At 49.0% G+C, this 15,005-nt stretch overlaps 1 protein-coding gene across 9 annotated transcripts in view; it reads right to left on the bottom strand.

The window, feature by feature from the left end:
• DCAF4 (DDB1 and CUL4 associated factor 4) overlaps positions 1 to 15,005 on the bottom strand; it is a 241,436-nt gene that overhangs the window by 28,173 nt on the left and 198,258 nt on the right. For all 9 annotated transcript variants that reach the window (XM_078659484.1, XM_078659486.1, XM_078659482.1 and 6 more), the window contains one exon: positions 11,564 to 11,740. In XM_078659484.1, coding sequence (XP_078515610.1) covers positions 11,564 to 11,740 — 177 coding nt within the window. The remainder of the gene's footprint in view (positions 1 to 11,563; positions 11,741 to 15,005) is intronic.

Here is a 15,005-nt window from a genome sequence, read left to right as displayed (position 1 = left end):
TGGGGTGGCGCTGAGTGATGCTGGGGTGGCGCTGAGTGGTGCTGTGGTGGTGCTGAGTGGTGCTGTGGTGGTGCTGAGTGGTGCTGTGGTGGTGCTGAGTGGTGCTGTGGAGGCGCTGAGTGATGCTGGGGTGGCGCTGAGTGATGCTGGGGTGGCGCTGAGTGATGCTGGAGTGGCGCTGAGTGATGCTGGGGTGGTGCTGAGTGGTGCTGAGTGGTGCTGAGTGTTAATGTGTTGGTGCTGAGTGATGCTGTGGCGGTGCTGAGTGGTGCTGTGGCGGTGCTGAGTGATGCTGTGGTGGTGCTGAGTGATGCTGTGGTGGTGCTGAGTGATGCTGTGGTGGTGCTGAGTGGTGCTGAGTGATAATGTGGTGTTGCTGAGTGGTGCTGTGTTGGTGCTGTGGTGGTGCTGAGTGATGCTGTGGTGGTGCTGAGTGGTGTTGTGGTGCTGAGTGATAATGTGGTGGTGCTGAGTGATGCTGGGGTAGCGCTGAGTGATGATGTGGTGGTGCTGAGTGGTGCTGTGGTGGTGCTGAGTGATGCTGGGGTGGCGCTGAGTGATGCTGTGGTGGTGCTGTGGTGGTGCTGAGGTGGTGCTGAGTGGTGCTGTGTTGGTGCTGAGTGATGCTGTGGTGGTGCTGAGTGATAATGTGGTGTTGCTGAGTGATAATGTGGTGTTGCTGAGTGTTGCTGTGTTGGTGGTGAGTGGTGCTGTGGTGCTGTGGTGGTGCTGAGTGATGCTGTGGTGGTGCTGAGTGGTGCTGTGGTGGTGCTGAGTGGTGCTGTGGTGGTGCTGAGTGATAATGTGGTGGTGCTGAGTGATAATGTGGTGGTGCTGAGTGATAATGTGGTGGTGCTGAGTGATAATGTGGTGGTGCTGAGTGATACTGTGGTGATGCTGAGTGGTGCTGTGGTGGCGCAATACCGAAGCTATTATTATTGTCTGACATTAAACTTTAGTAAATATCACCTGCCCTAAGACCAGACAATTAATCTCAGGGAAAGAAGTAGATTATAACTTATTTCACTAGCTCTGCAAGCATTACCAGGGCCTTCAGGAAATGTCCAGCAAGCTTTATTTTGCACATGTTCCCAAATAAATGAATCCTTTTATCATTTACAAGCGAACCGGTTTCAATAAATCACGGTCCGGTAAACAGTCAAGTTTATTATATGCTTGGTCGTTAATATGCATGGTAGTAGTTTATTTTATAGTCCAGTTTTACGACTGTATTCTTCTTCAGTGTTGTAACTGCGTGTCAAGCAAGTTGCATACATGTATGGTCAGATAGCTCTTCAAAGACAAAGTGGTGGCTTGTTCAAGGAACTAGCAGTAGCATAAGCAATAAAAAAAATTAAAAAGCACAAAGCAGGAACGAGAGTTTGAGCTATTGGCATTGTAAATGCTGTTTATTTATGTGTTTTGAAACCTGCAAGCGGTGCGTAAACACGCACTTTGTACTTATAGTTGTTCCTTATGAGAAGTAAGGCTGGCAGTAAAAGAGTATAAGTACAAAGTGCATGTTTACACACCTCTTGCAGATTTTTGAAGAACATAAATGAAAGCCAATATCATTTACAATGGCGTTAGTTCAAACTCTCGCAAATAAAATACCTATTTAATTGCAAATGCTTGTTGTTAACTACAGGTCTTCGGCACCGGCAGGACTGGCTCCAGTTAAAGCTCTGCTTTCATGTCATAACTCTAAAAGATTCCTCTTTTACCACCAATGTTGAATCCTTTATACCAGTTAAAACGTCCGTTTTTTTCCCTACCTTTTCTATCATTTCTGAATATCGAGCTCACTAATTAAAAATCTATTCATGTTTGGAAGTGGCTACTATTTTCAAGTGCAAAACTCTTAAAGTAAAAATAAAATCCCAGGCTAATTCAATGTTGAAAGTCGCTCTGATGAGTGGAACTGTAGCGAGAAAGTGAGATGGGAGACCTTTGTGAAAGGGACAGTGTCTTATGTACCAGCAATAGCGGAGTTTGTCCATCACTCATTTTCTTCGCACAAAACCAGGCCAAACCTGTGTGATCATAAATCAAGGGGCAGTTCTACTATTTCCATTTTAGCAGCATCAACGTTCGAATAGCGAAGGATTATGAATTAGTGGAATTCTTTTTTTTTTTTAACATGAATACTTACTTATATGTTATTGATGTGAATACCTGTATATGTGTCACCATCACCGACTGAACAAAGCACTGTAGTTTTGTAATTCAGAACCCATTCTACTGTAAAGTATTTATCAAAAAAAGAACTTCGGCCTTAGTGAGACCTAGGCAAATGATTCTCCCGTCAGGTGGTGGAATGGGGTGAGGTGTGGGCGGGCACCGTCTGCCGTATTTAGAGATTTCCTGTCTTCTTATTGGGGATCTTTGTGCTTCGAAGGAAGTCACAGTGGCTCTGAAGGTTATTCCGAGCTGGTGCTTTGGTTAAAGAGTACACTCTGAAAACTTTTTGTTCAGAGTAAAAAAACAAAACAAAGTGGGACTGTTTTAGCTGAAAATTAGCTGAAAAAAAAGTAAGTGGCCCAAAACCACTAGGAGCTTTTCCGTACGTGTCTGGGGCCAACTAACATTTTCCCTGTCCCTTTCTGCCATGACCTGCTTGGCAGCAACACTGAAGATGGTGGATAGATAACTGTGCAACAGTCGCAAGTGGGTGCAGCAGCTGCGAGCGGGTGTAGCATACTGCTCCCGGCTGAGGAGGATCTGTGGGCTGTTAACTGCGCTCTCTACATGTTATGTGAGCGTCTATGCTCCTTCATGACCCATAGTTCGGCGTGTGACAGCGAGCGCTTGCTAAAATATTAAGTGTGGCGCCTGTGTTAATCTGAAAGCGGGGTGCTCAATGGGTGGGCTGCAAGCCAGGAGACCATTGTTGACGTGTTGATTGAATTTGGCGGCTGCACATAAAAGCAATGCGCAGCCACCGAATTGCAGTGTACCTTGCATTTCAAACAAGCATTTGCAATGCAATCGGACAATTGGATGCATTTACGCGAGACTTATTGTACTGCAAATGATTGGCATCGCAACAACGGGAGGCAGAGCGGGGGGGTGGAGAAGGCACGGACAACGGGGTGGGAGGGCGGGCAGGGGGATTTTGAAGGCACGGACAACGGGAGGGTGGTGATGTGGTGGGGAGAAGGCACGGACAACAGGAGGGCGGGCGGGGTGGTAGAAGGCACGGACAACGGGAGGGCGGGCTGAGGGTCGAAGGCACGGACAACGGGAGGGAGGGGGGGAGAAGGCACAGACAACAGGAAGGAGGGTGAAGGAAAGAAGCACCAAATCACGTCATGGGGCAAACTAACATTTTTCCTGTCCCTTTCTGCCATGACCTGCTTGGCAGCAACACTGAAGATGGTGGATAGATAACTGTGCCGCAGTCGCAAGTGGGTGCAGCAGCTGCGAGCGAGTGTAGCATACTGCTCCCGGCTGAAGAGGATCTGTGGGCTGTTAACTGCGCTCTCTACATGTTATGTGAGCGTCTATGCTCCTTCATGACCCATAGTTCGGCGTGTGACAGCGAGCGCTTGCTAAAATATAAAGTGTGGCGCCTGTGTTAATCTGTAAGCGGTGTGCTCAATGGGTGGGCCGGAGAAGAGGGGCTGCAAGCCAGGAGACCATTGTTGACATGTGTTGATTGAATTTGGCGGCTGCACATAAAAGCAATGCGTGGTAGAGAGAAGGGGGGTGTGATAAGCGTGAGGCGAGAGACGGCCTGGCGGCCGTCAAAGTGAAAGCCGTGGGCAGTTAATAAATTAGGGGAGGAGAAATGCCTGAGGCACAGCGCTGGGGGATGCCTGTGGGAGGGAGGCTGGTGGCTTTGATGTGCACGCGCTTTTTAGGTCAATGCGCTTGCGCATTGAGCCTTGCTTTTCACAGGCACAGCATCAAATCGCCCGATGGTTAAGCTCTGGTTAACCCCTTCCATGCTGCCTCGATTCTGCTCCTGTGCTGAAGATTTCAGCGCGGGTGCGGTCATAACGGCCCCCAGCCGTCATCAGCACACGAGCACTGTAGTGCATGACGGCTGGGGGCCGTCATCAGCATGCAAGGGGTTAAGCCCCAATATATTTCGCAAGCTCAATGCGCAAGCGCATTGACAGGCTCGACCTAACAAAAGGACATTCAACAGCTTTGCTGGTAACGAGTCAGTCTTGCTAAACCCACACCAGGCCACAAATTTGTCCAGCATCTAGCATAAATGAATATCATGGAATATCATGGAAGAGCACCTGCCAGCAAGTATGACATCTATCACTGCAGGTAGAAGATGAAACACAGTCAGTTGCTGCCACTTAAATGCCATGCATGCAGCTGTTAGTTGCACACTGTCCTGTTGCAGAGGAAGGAGGTCCTTGCGAAGCGGTAGCCTGATTGGAGGACAGATATTCATGCTCATTAGGTGTGGTTGCCACATTTTCCTGGTCCCGTCCAGAGCCAGTAGAATGATTTGGGCATGGTCAATGGCAATCATTTTCAGAACTCAGAAGAGATGGGGTAGAGGTGGGAAGGTGTACAGGGAGTCTTGTGTTCCATCCAGTCCAAATTTATATCCGATTAAATGTTCTTGTGTAAACTCTTACGCATAAAACTCTCAACAATGCATGTTCTAGAAGGTGGCAAAAAGATCTAACCACAGTTGTCACCCCTGTTAGAAGACATCCTGTGCCACTTCGGGAACAGCCACCACTTGTGATCTGACAGATGCCACATGCTCAGTTTATTCACTCTGGAGTTCAGTGACCCAACTAGGTGGTTCGTGATCAGGAAAATATCCTGGCGCTCCAACGACCTCCAGAGGTGCAGATCCTCTTGGCACAGGACACCACCCTGCCCGGATTTTGCAGTACCACGTGGTGGTGGTGTTGTCCATGAGAACTTGCACCAGCCTTACATTGATGGATGGTAGGGAGGCCTTCAAAGCTAGACGAGTGGACAACAACTCCAGCAAAACCATGTGGAGAAGGCCCCTCGCTGGTCACCAGAATCCACTGATCTCCACCTCCCCTAGATGACCTGCTACAGCCCTGAAGGGATGTGTCCATTACCAACAAAGTCAGGTTTGGATGAGAAATGGAGAGGGGCTCGTCACTGGAAAACCTGGATCTGATTAGTGACCACTGCAGATTCTGAGCTGTTTCCTCCTAAAGCTGGATGGCATCGACCAGACTGCCTTGGTGTGGACGCATTGGAACCTCAAATTCCAATGCACAGCATGCAAGTGCCACCTAGCATGGCTGAAGAGGAGGATGCAGGAGGCTAAGAGGGCAAGAGGCTTTAGAGCTGCTCTCATCATGACCCAGGACCAAGCCAGAAACATCGGAATCAGAGCCCTAATGTCCTGAACTCATTGAGGTGGAGCTAAAGCCTTGAAGCCCATGGTATCCAAGAGTGCCCCAATGATAGAAGGCCTTTGCGTAGGAGTCAGTGAACTCAAATGATGTCAAGAGATCCAACGTCATCAGGAGGTGGTCTAGGACTAACTGTGGTGAGCTCGTTTTCAACAACCAGCTATCGAAATATGGGAATACTGGTATCTCTCGACCTCCGAAGATGGGCAGTGACCACTGCTATCATTTTCATGAACTCCTTAGGACTGTTTGTGAGGCTGAAGGGGGGTATGGCAAACTGCACATACTCCTTGTTTACCTTGAACTTCAGATAAAGTCTGTGGGAATTCAGGACAGGTATATGAAAATACAAGAACTGCAGGTCCATCCTGTCGCCTGGGTTCATAGGAGACAGAATCTGGTCCAGCGTGAGCACTTCGAATTTGCCTTTCTGCAACCAGGCATTCACAGGTAGATAGTCCAGAATTGCCCTTAGACCCTGGTCCGTGGAGTAAGGAAATAGCAAGAGTAACAGATTTGGAACGATATCAAAAGCACCCTTAGAGAGCAACAATTGCACCTCTTGCAACAGAATGGAGAGGAGCTCATCTCAAATTCGCTCTGGTGGTGGGAGGAATAGCGGGAGGGGCAGAAAAAAAAGTTGGGGCAGAACTATTTTGAACAGTTTGTAAGACCCATCTGTCAAAAGCAATGGATCGCCAACCAGAAAATCGATTTCTGCCCTTCATCGATTGGGCATACGGCACTAAAGGCAAACTCAAGAGATTTCGTAGCCGTTATAGGTAAGTAAGAGGAATTAGCTTTGCTGGATAGCACACTGCGTGCCCTTCCCAGGCAATCCATCGTATCCAGACCAGTGTAGATAACATACTTGGCTGTGTCCTGTCCATCATGAATCGGCCCCAAGGACATCCGGGACTGGTGACAATATCTCACTGGCCATGTCCTACAGGGCTTGTGTGTAATAACCATGCAAACAAACAGCATTTATGGATTGCAAGGCTAGACTGGCAGAAGAAAACATGCGTTTGCCAAAAGCCTCAATTATCTTGGACTCTCTATCTGGAGAAGTGTGGAAAAATGAGTTAGCATTCATCACACTGGTTACAGCCAGTCCAATAAGACTCTCTCAGTTGGGGTCTTTGGTGAAGAAATCTGGGCCACTAAGCGCCTGCCTATCTGTGACCTTTGGTCACCTGCCTATTAACAGGCAGGCACGAATAAGGCTTCAGTCAAGTGTCCATCAAATTATGAGTGGGGGCATTGTTAAAAGGAAGCAAGGCCTCAGAAGTAGCAGTCCCAGGCTGTAAAATCTCTGCAAGGACATTTGTTTTGGTCTCAATGGTGGGTAGTAGCAATTTAGTGCCTCAGCTGCCCTCAGGATCCTCACTGCAAATGACGCACTCTCTTCCATTGGTGACTCAAGTGGCAAATCAAGCTGTGTCTCAGGTGAGGTGTCAAGCCCACTGAAATCTGTAACCATTTTAAGGCATCATGAGTACAGTGAGGGGAGAGCAAATCATCCCTATCAGTTTTATCCCAACATCCTGGGGTGCCCCCAGTCTGGCATAGTATCAGAGTCATAACTAAAAAACATAACAGCCCTTCTGCTGAAAGGTGCAACTTTGAAGCAGCATTGGGTTAGAGTCAAGTTGCATGACAACCAGATGCTCTATTGTGATTCGTAGCATGGCACCGCTGAAGCGGAATTCGGTTCAGGGTACAACATTGGCATCAATACTGGATCCTCTTCAGTGCATGTGGAGTTGGTACCGGCATTGGGATGGCCTGGTAACGGGTTCCAAGGGGAAAGATAGCGCTGAGAATGGACACTCCAAAGTTAATCCAACTGCAAGCTCCTGCAGATCCAAGAAGCTTAAAGGCACGCCAGAAGGAGCTGGATGAACACCGAAGATTTAAAGCATGAACTTGAAGGCTTCGATCTGCTGCATGGTCAGCAATGGCTGGGAAATTCAAGGTATGTCGGGACCAGCTGAGGAATCGGGTTAGTGGCACCCTCACAACGTTTCTTTGGAGTCACAGTGGCGGTACAAGGGAGAGCTCTGCTTTGCTTTCCTATGCTTGGACTTGGACTTACTGGAGGGCTATGAGAGGGAAGTTGAGTAGTCGTCGGAATGGCCTCAGGACCGACTCCGTACACTGCATCAGGAGTGGGACTTACGCAAGGGTCGCAACTTTTATGTTCTGCAACATATAGCTTAATCTCCTGGTCTTGGATTGAGTTGGGTGCAGGAGGGTGCACAAGCCCAGACACCAAAGACACATCTTGCTCAGGTTTGTGAGAGACATCTGCTCCCTACAGTTGTAGCATGAATGAAAACCTGTTATTTTGGGTAAGAACATCGTTGGTGACATAGTTTTAGAAGGCAGTTGAAAACAAGCATTTACAATGCAATGGTCTCGGCATTATTAAAGGTAGAGCTATTGGCATTGCTCATGACATTTTTTTTTTAGTTTTTAAATCATGAAAAAATGGCATTGTCATTTATATTATTAAAGGTAGACCTATTGGCATTGCTCATGACATTTTTTTTTTAGTTTTTAAATCATGAAAAAATGGCATTGTCATTTATATTATTAAAGGTAGACCTATTGGCATTGCTCATGACATTTTTTTTTTAAAATCATAAATAAATGGCATTGTCATTTATAATGCCAATAGCTTAATCGCTCGCAAATGCGAGACCTACTGCATTTGCACCCACACACAGAGTAAGGAGTAGAGTAGTAGAGTGAGTAGTTGATAGTGAGTAGGAGAGAGTGATTAGTAAAGAGAGTATTAGAGAGGGAGTAATAAAAAGTGAAAGAGTGAGTATTAAAGAGTGAAAGAGTGAGTAGTAAAGTATTGGCATTGCTCATGACATTATTTTTATTTATGTTTTTGTTTTTAAAACATAAATAAATGCCAATAGCTTAATCGCTCGCAAATGCGAGACCTATTGCATTTGCACCCACACAGAGCCACACATACAAAGCCACCCACACACACATACAGAGCCACCCACAGAGCCATCCCACAGAGCCACCCACACAGAGCCACCCCCATAGAGTCACACACAGAGCCACTCACACACAGAGCCACCCACACATAGAGCCACCCACACACAGAGCCACCCACACACAGAGCCACCCACACACAGAGCCACCCACACAGAGCCACCCACACAGCCACCCCCAGAGAGTCGCACACAGAGCCACCCACACACAGAGCCACCCACACACAGAGCCACCCACACAGAGCCACCCACACACAGAGCCACCCACACAGAGCCACCCACACAGCCACCCACACACAGAGCCACCCAAACACCGGACACATTAACCTGCTAAATACACAAGAATTCAACTCCTGGACAAAGGCAAACAATGAGTAACAGCGCGCCCCCCCGCAGCGCTATTAATGAAAAGTTAAACTAAAAGCGGTGGGAACTTTCCGAACCGAAAAACAAATCACAATTAATGAAGCACCAAGGTTTCACTAGAAGGGGATAAAGAAACGACTTTAGGCATGCAGGCGGAAGGTTCGAGACTTTTGCAGGCCCTACCCCCACCAATATACGATTACATCAACTAAAACTGAAACAATGAACATTCTGGGAGGTAATAGCGTCCACTTTTATGCTCCGCTTGGCGCACCTGAGCTGGAATGCGGGGAGTTAAGCGCCCCGCCCATGTTTCCTATTAAAGCCAGATGCCCTCACGGGGGCGGGGGCCTGCTGTGCGGATTAATGCAGACACACACAGCCCCAGGGCAGCTCCAATAAATGCAGGCCTTAATGAAAGTCAGCTCCTAGGGGTGAGGCGAAAGCTATAATCCACTTACAAGGGAGGGACCTCGCTGGACTCTGCCACGGTCCTCCGGCCCCCTTCAACTTCCGGGTGCAGGGACGTGCGCTGCACTATGGGGTTGCAAATGTGACCCACACGTGTCTTTTGTAAAGTGCACAATCCAACACATATACAAATATACATTTTATTAACTTTGGAAGGATGACCAGCTGGATGTGCCTTACGAGATTCCAAACTAGGAACAAAAAAAACAGTCCCCTACAGTGGGTGCATTAGCCAAAACACGTCAGGCCTGGCTTCACATCAGTGAAAGGGGACTTGGGCTAGGAAGAGCACAGTCCCATGAGCACACTGCTCCGGAGTGGGGCGCACCTCACAAAGACTGTCCTGTGCGCCGAGCGTTACACCAGACAGCCTCTCATCCTTCGGGGCTGGCATCTGTCTCCGTTTATGTGGGATGGGAGGCTCACTTAATTTGGCACTGGTTTCATTGTTCCATTTACCTCCCACTGAAGAGTATCTAACCCCGCTGCGCGACAGCCCTGAGGTGACCCAAAAGGCAATTCTTACATCTCGTGCGCACTCCCGCCCCAGCCAGGAGAGACGGGCGGGGGTGGGGAGGGATGAGCAGGGGGGGGGGGGCGGTTTGGGGCAGGAAGCACCCGGACGACCCCGGGAGGAGGTCCGGGCATATTCAGGAAATAAGCTGTGAGCACAGGCAGGGATGAGGCTGCGTGTGGGAGTCATTCTACTCCTGATGATGCACATACGGGTATAGGTGGCATTCACAGCCTGTAGTTCCTGTCTTGAAGGGTAGGAACGTGCCCTGTCGGAACAAGCACCGCCCTGTTTCACTGTTCACCTCCATGGCAGACCCCGGGGGCAGCAGACCGTCCTCCTCGTCTCACTACAGGACAGTAAAAGCCGCTCCTCCTGGCATCGTCCAGATGTAACAGCAGCGCGTGATCTCACTACGAGGCACCCGCAGCTGAACTTTAGGTCTCACCAAGGCCACCTACGGTCCACGCTCCAGGTCTCACCCAAGGGCAACTAAAGTGCCTGCGCCAGATCTCACCACACTCCAAGTCTGACCTCAAGACACAAGCAGATCTCACCTATGCATTCAGCCCCTCGCGCCAATATAAGTCTGAGGTAGCAATAATCAAAGCCCGCAGCCCCTGCTCCACGGCCGGCCATAAAGCAGCATCATCCGAGGCAGCTGCAATGGAAGTCTCACCCGGTGCCGTAGAAGCCACAGAACTACATTGGATGCTCGGGTATCATCACCCCCTGTCCCAGGTCTCACCCAAGACATCCGCAGCCCCATCATACCTAACCACTGCCCCAGGTAAGCACCGGGCTATGAACCCAGCTGCAAGACGCCCTGCGGGCAGCATCAGCTCAGCGTGCGCTCTATCTCTGAGACCCCGGTTCATGCATCGTTTACCGCTCCATTCTTACCAATGAAGCCGCACATACAGGAGTGGTCTAGCAGTAATCCCCAAAGGACGAGGCACAAGGTAGCAAACAGGCACACTGCATAGAGGTGGTCGGGCAGAAATGGCTGCCGCAAAGCTCCGAAATCGGGGGCGTGTTTTTTGGTGAGTGACGGATGACGTCACAGATAGAAAGAACCTAAAAAACAAGCCCCCGAATCCGGGAGTGACGCCCCTCTCCTCCAATGGCTGGCCAGCATTTACTAGGCCAGCCAATGGAGAAGAGGGGCGGGTTCCAAGCCCCCTCTAAGAAACATTAAATCTCGGGCTCCGCCCACTGCTACGCAGTGCTACGGTCCTCGACCTAAAAAACTACAAGGTTAGGGAGCAGTGCTCTGGATCTGCATCAAAAGGGGCAGAAAGAAAGGAACTGACATCAGCAAGAATGGGTGGTCACATCCGTGGATGTATGGAGTGAGATCGCGGCTGCACAGCGCCATCTAGCGGCGCGAGGGAGCACTGCTATTTGAAAAGGTTTTCATTTCCCGTTTGGTGTTTTAAGAATATTCTATGGCAAGGAATTTGAGGTTAGAATTATCCATCAGAAGTGATAATTCTGACTATTTTGATTTGGCAGTATAATGAAATACAATGTGTGTTCATTATTTAAAGCAGCATATGAGCCATGGTGGGCAGGCTAGGCAACTAGGGTAATTTGCATCAAGCCGAATTATGTATTTAAGGAATTTCTTGTATGTAACATTAACCAATACCTAGTTGCTTCTACAAACCTATTAACCTTGACACTGACCAAGCAAACAATCATTGGAATTGCTATCACCTATCAAGCATCACAGTTAAAATTACAGATAGAAGTTTCAGCTGTCCTTCAGTGACATCACTGGCTCGTGTGCATAAGGAACAAAGAAGAAAGAACAGCATTACCTTTCCAGACATATCTGTTGCCATCATGTAATTTTCATCTTTAAGAAGTTGCAAAGACGTTACAGCAGAATCCTGGAAAAAACGAATACCCCTACAGTTCTGTCCTTCTCTGATGTTTTGACGGATGTCAATGCTAAACACCTCTCCAGAGCGGCAACCATTGTAGAGCACTGGAGTCTAAGAGAGAAAAGAAGATTTTAAAGCAGAATGTAATGATTGTAGAGCAATGATTGCAACAACTCTGGGAGATCAGCAAGTTGGAGAAAAGGGACAATCGACAGTTTTATTGACCGAGATCGGCTGCAGAGTGCAACCATGGAGTAATTTAGCAAGCGTCATCATTCATCGTCTCCTGGCCAAATGTAAAAAGCATTATTCTCACACATTTCTTTTTTCTTGTTTATTTATACCTTCTCTTTACGAAAAAATACCCTGCGCCACCACTGGGTGCAAATACCACTTGTGATCCACTAGGCGCTGATTGCTGACCTCATGCCCCCTGGCATTCAATGATCCTGCCAGTTGGTTCACCAGCAGAAATGTTCCTTGGTGGTCCAGCCATTTCCAGAGGTGCAGGGTCTCCTGACACAGCATCGCTGACACCCACCCTGCCCTGCTTGTTACAGTACAACATGGTGGTGGTGGTGTCCGTGAGCACCTAGTCCAGCCTCGCCATTGATGGATGGAAGGAAGGCTTCTAACACTTCGCTTCAGAAGATTGACAAGGAGCTGGTACTCCACCGGACAGCAGAGGCCTCTGATCTCCACCTCTCCCACAAGGACCTCCCAACCCAGAAGCAATGCATTAGCCACCACTATAAGCTCTGGGTGGGCATGGGAGAAGGGTCTGACACAGACCCAATCGGGCTCCTGTAGCCACCTCTGCAGATCTTTTGCGGTTGCCTGAGACGTACGAATGTGGTAGTCGAGGTTCCCTTGATGTTGGGCCCACTGAGACTTCAGATACCACTAACGTGCCTGCATATGCCACCTAGGGTGTCTGACCAGAATGCAAGAGACCATCAGTCACACAAGCTGTAGAGTTTAACTCAATAAAAACCAGGGCAGATGCTGAAAGATCAGGATCACAGCAGCCGGAGTGCTCTTGGCTCTCTTCACCGGGGGAAAGGAACAAAACTGACCCGGTCCAGAAGGGCTCTGATGAAAGGGAGCATCTGTGAAGGAGATATGTGTGACTTACGCACATTTTTAGTTAACTCCAAAGATGAGAGGAGGTTCACGGTATCTGGAGGTGGTGAATACTGCCTGGGGCAAGCCCAAACCAAAAGCCAGTCATCGAGGTAGGAGAAGATTTGCACCCCTGACCTAAGATGATGTGCTGCCCCACCACCATCACTTTTGTGAACACCTGAGAGATACTGATGAGACCAAAGAAGAACACAGCGAACTGGATATGCTCTTGTCCCACCATGAACTGCAGGTATCGCCAATGGACTTGCAGGATGGGTTTATGGAAATAGGTACCCTGCAGGACAAACTCTATCCAGTCTTTAGGTTCGCGGACATACAATCCTGGGCCAGTGAGAGCATTTTGAATTTCTCCTTCCAGAGGAAGGCGTTGAGAGAGTGCAAGTAAACAAGAGGAGAAATCACTCTGTCCTTTTTCGACACCAGAAAGCAGCGAGATTAACAACCATGTCCTGCTTCTGCCATAGGGACCCTCTTGATAGCCCCTTTAGACAAAAGGGCTTACAAGTCTTGCCGCAAAACGGCAAGCTGGTCATCGGTCAGTCGCTGGGGAAACAGGTCAAGGTGTGGCAGTGCGGAAAAGAAGGGTAAGGCATAGCCATTCAGACCAATTTGTAGGACAACCTGTCCGATGTTATGGCCTGCCAACAGGCAAGAATCCGGTTGCGGAGTGGGAGGAACGATGTCTTTGACTGAGAAGGAGGTAGGCACCATGGTCTCGAAACAGCTGGGGGCCTTGTGGAGGATGCATTTGCTGGTGGTATGGGATGCCTCTGCCAAAATTGTGAAAGGAGCAATAGGGCAGGTGCGGATGGCAAGATACGGCAGACAAGCCCAGGAAGCGAGCTGTACCCATACTATTCTTGAACTGCTCGAGAGCAGAGTCTGCCTTGTCTCCAAACAGGTGAGTCCCATCAAACTACATGCCCATGAGGGACAACTGAACATCACCTGAAAAAATAGTGGACCGTAGCCAAGCATGGGAAAGTATGGCCACCCTGGTGCCAATGGCTCTAACGAAGCAATCAGTGGTGTCTAAATCACCGCAAATTGTAAACTTGGCCGCATCATAACCGTCCTGTACGTTCTGGGCGAGGGCATGTCAAAGATCTTCAGTGATCCCTGGGAGGGCTTGAGTCACAGAATCCCAAAGGGCATGGCAATAGTGCCCCAGCAGACAGCTGTCATACACAGATTGAGATTGTAGATACAAACTTGTGGACAAGAACACTCATTTCTTGTTCTACACCCGTCTTGATTCCTGAAAACAGTAGTATGGTACTTGCAGACAGCTGCACCACCAAGCTTTCAGGAAAGGGATTCCGGCAATTGGAATGCATGGTTATCCTGGGCCAGAGGGTGGTGTTATGCAATCTGTCAGTTGACCAGGAGGCCAAAGCAAGGCTTGGCCTATGCCCCCAGCAAAATATCTGCACGGGCCTGGCTAAAATGCAAGAGGGGATCAGTTGATGTTAGCCCCGGCTGAAAGACATCCTTAGGAACATTGGTCTTGACCTCCAAGGTGGGGAACTGAAGGACAAGGATTTCAAACACCCTACCCATTACCATGGTGTAAGATTGGCTCACAGCCAACTCAAGCTGAATCCGTCCAAAACGGAACTTGTTCTGGTGGGCGGCTCTTCCAATCCCTGGGACGACAACTTCTGGCCTTCTTCCCTTGGCTCTCCCCCTCGCCCGGTCGGCACCGTGAAAAGTCTAGGAGTGATCATCTCTGAGGATCTATCTATGAAACCTCAGATCTCAGCAGTAACATCCTCCTGCTTTTTCCAGCTGCGCAGGATCCGCAAGATCTGTAGATTCCTTACCAGAGAGGCACTCATACTAGCTATATTGGCTTTGGTCATCTCCAGGGTTGACTTCGCCAACGTCCTGTATGTGGGGATCCCCGCCTACCAGCTTCAAAAACTTCAGCTGATTCAGAACCAGGCTGCCCGCCTGGTGTTTCACCAACCCAAACACCAGCATGTTTCCCCCCTCCTGAGGAGCCTCCACTGGCTCCCGGTGGCTAAACGGTGTTTCTTCAAACTCGGCTGCACCCTTTTCAAGTCCCTTCACAAACTCGCTCCTGAGTTCATCTCCTCTAAACTCAAGCGCTATCTCCCATCTCGTAATCTTCGATCCTCTGCCGATAATCTTCTTTGCATTCCCCTGATCCGCCGCAAAAAACACGGCGGCCTTCGCTTCTCTTTTTTAGGCCCCACTTTCTGGAACT

Source organism: Lissotriton helveticus, chromosome 9 (genome assembly GCF_964261635.1).
Source record: "Lissotriton helveticus chromosome 9, aLisHel1.1, whole genome shotgun sequence".
Classification (NCBI taxonomy): Eukaryota; Metazoa; Chordata; class Amphibia; order Caudata; family Salamandridae; genus Lissotriton; species Lissotriton helveticus.
Note: the sequence above shows the minus strand (reverse complement) of the source record. Positions and strands in the feature narration are given on the sequence as shown.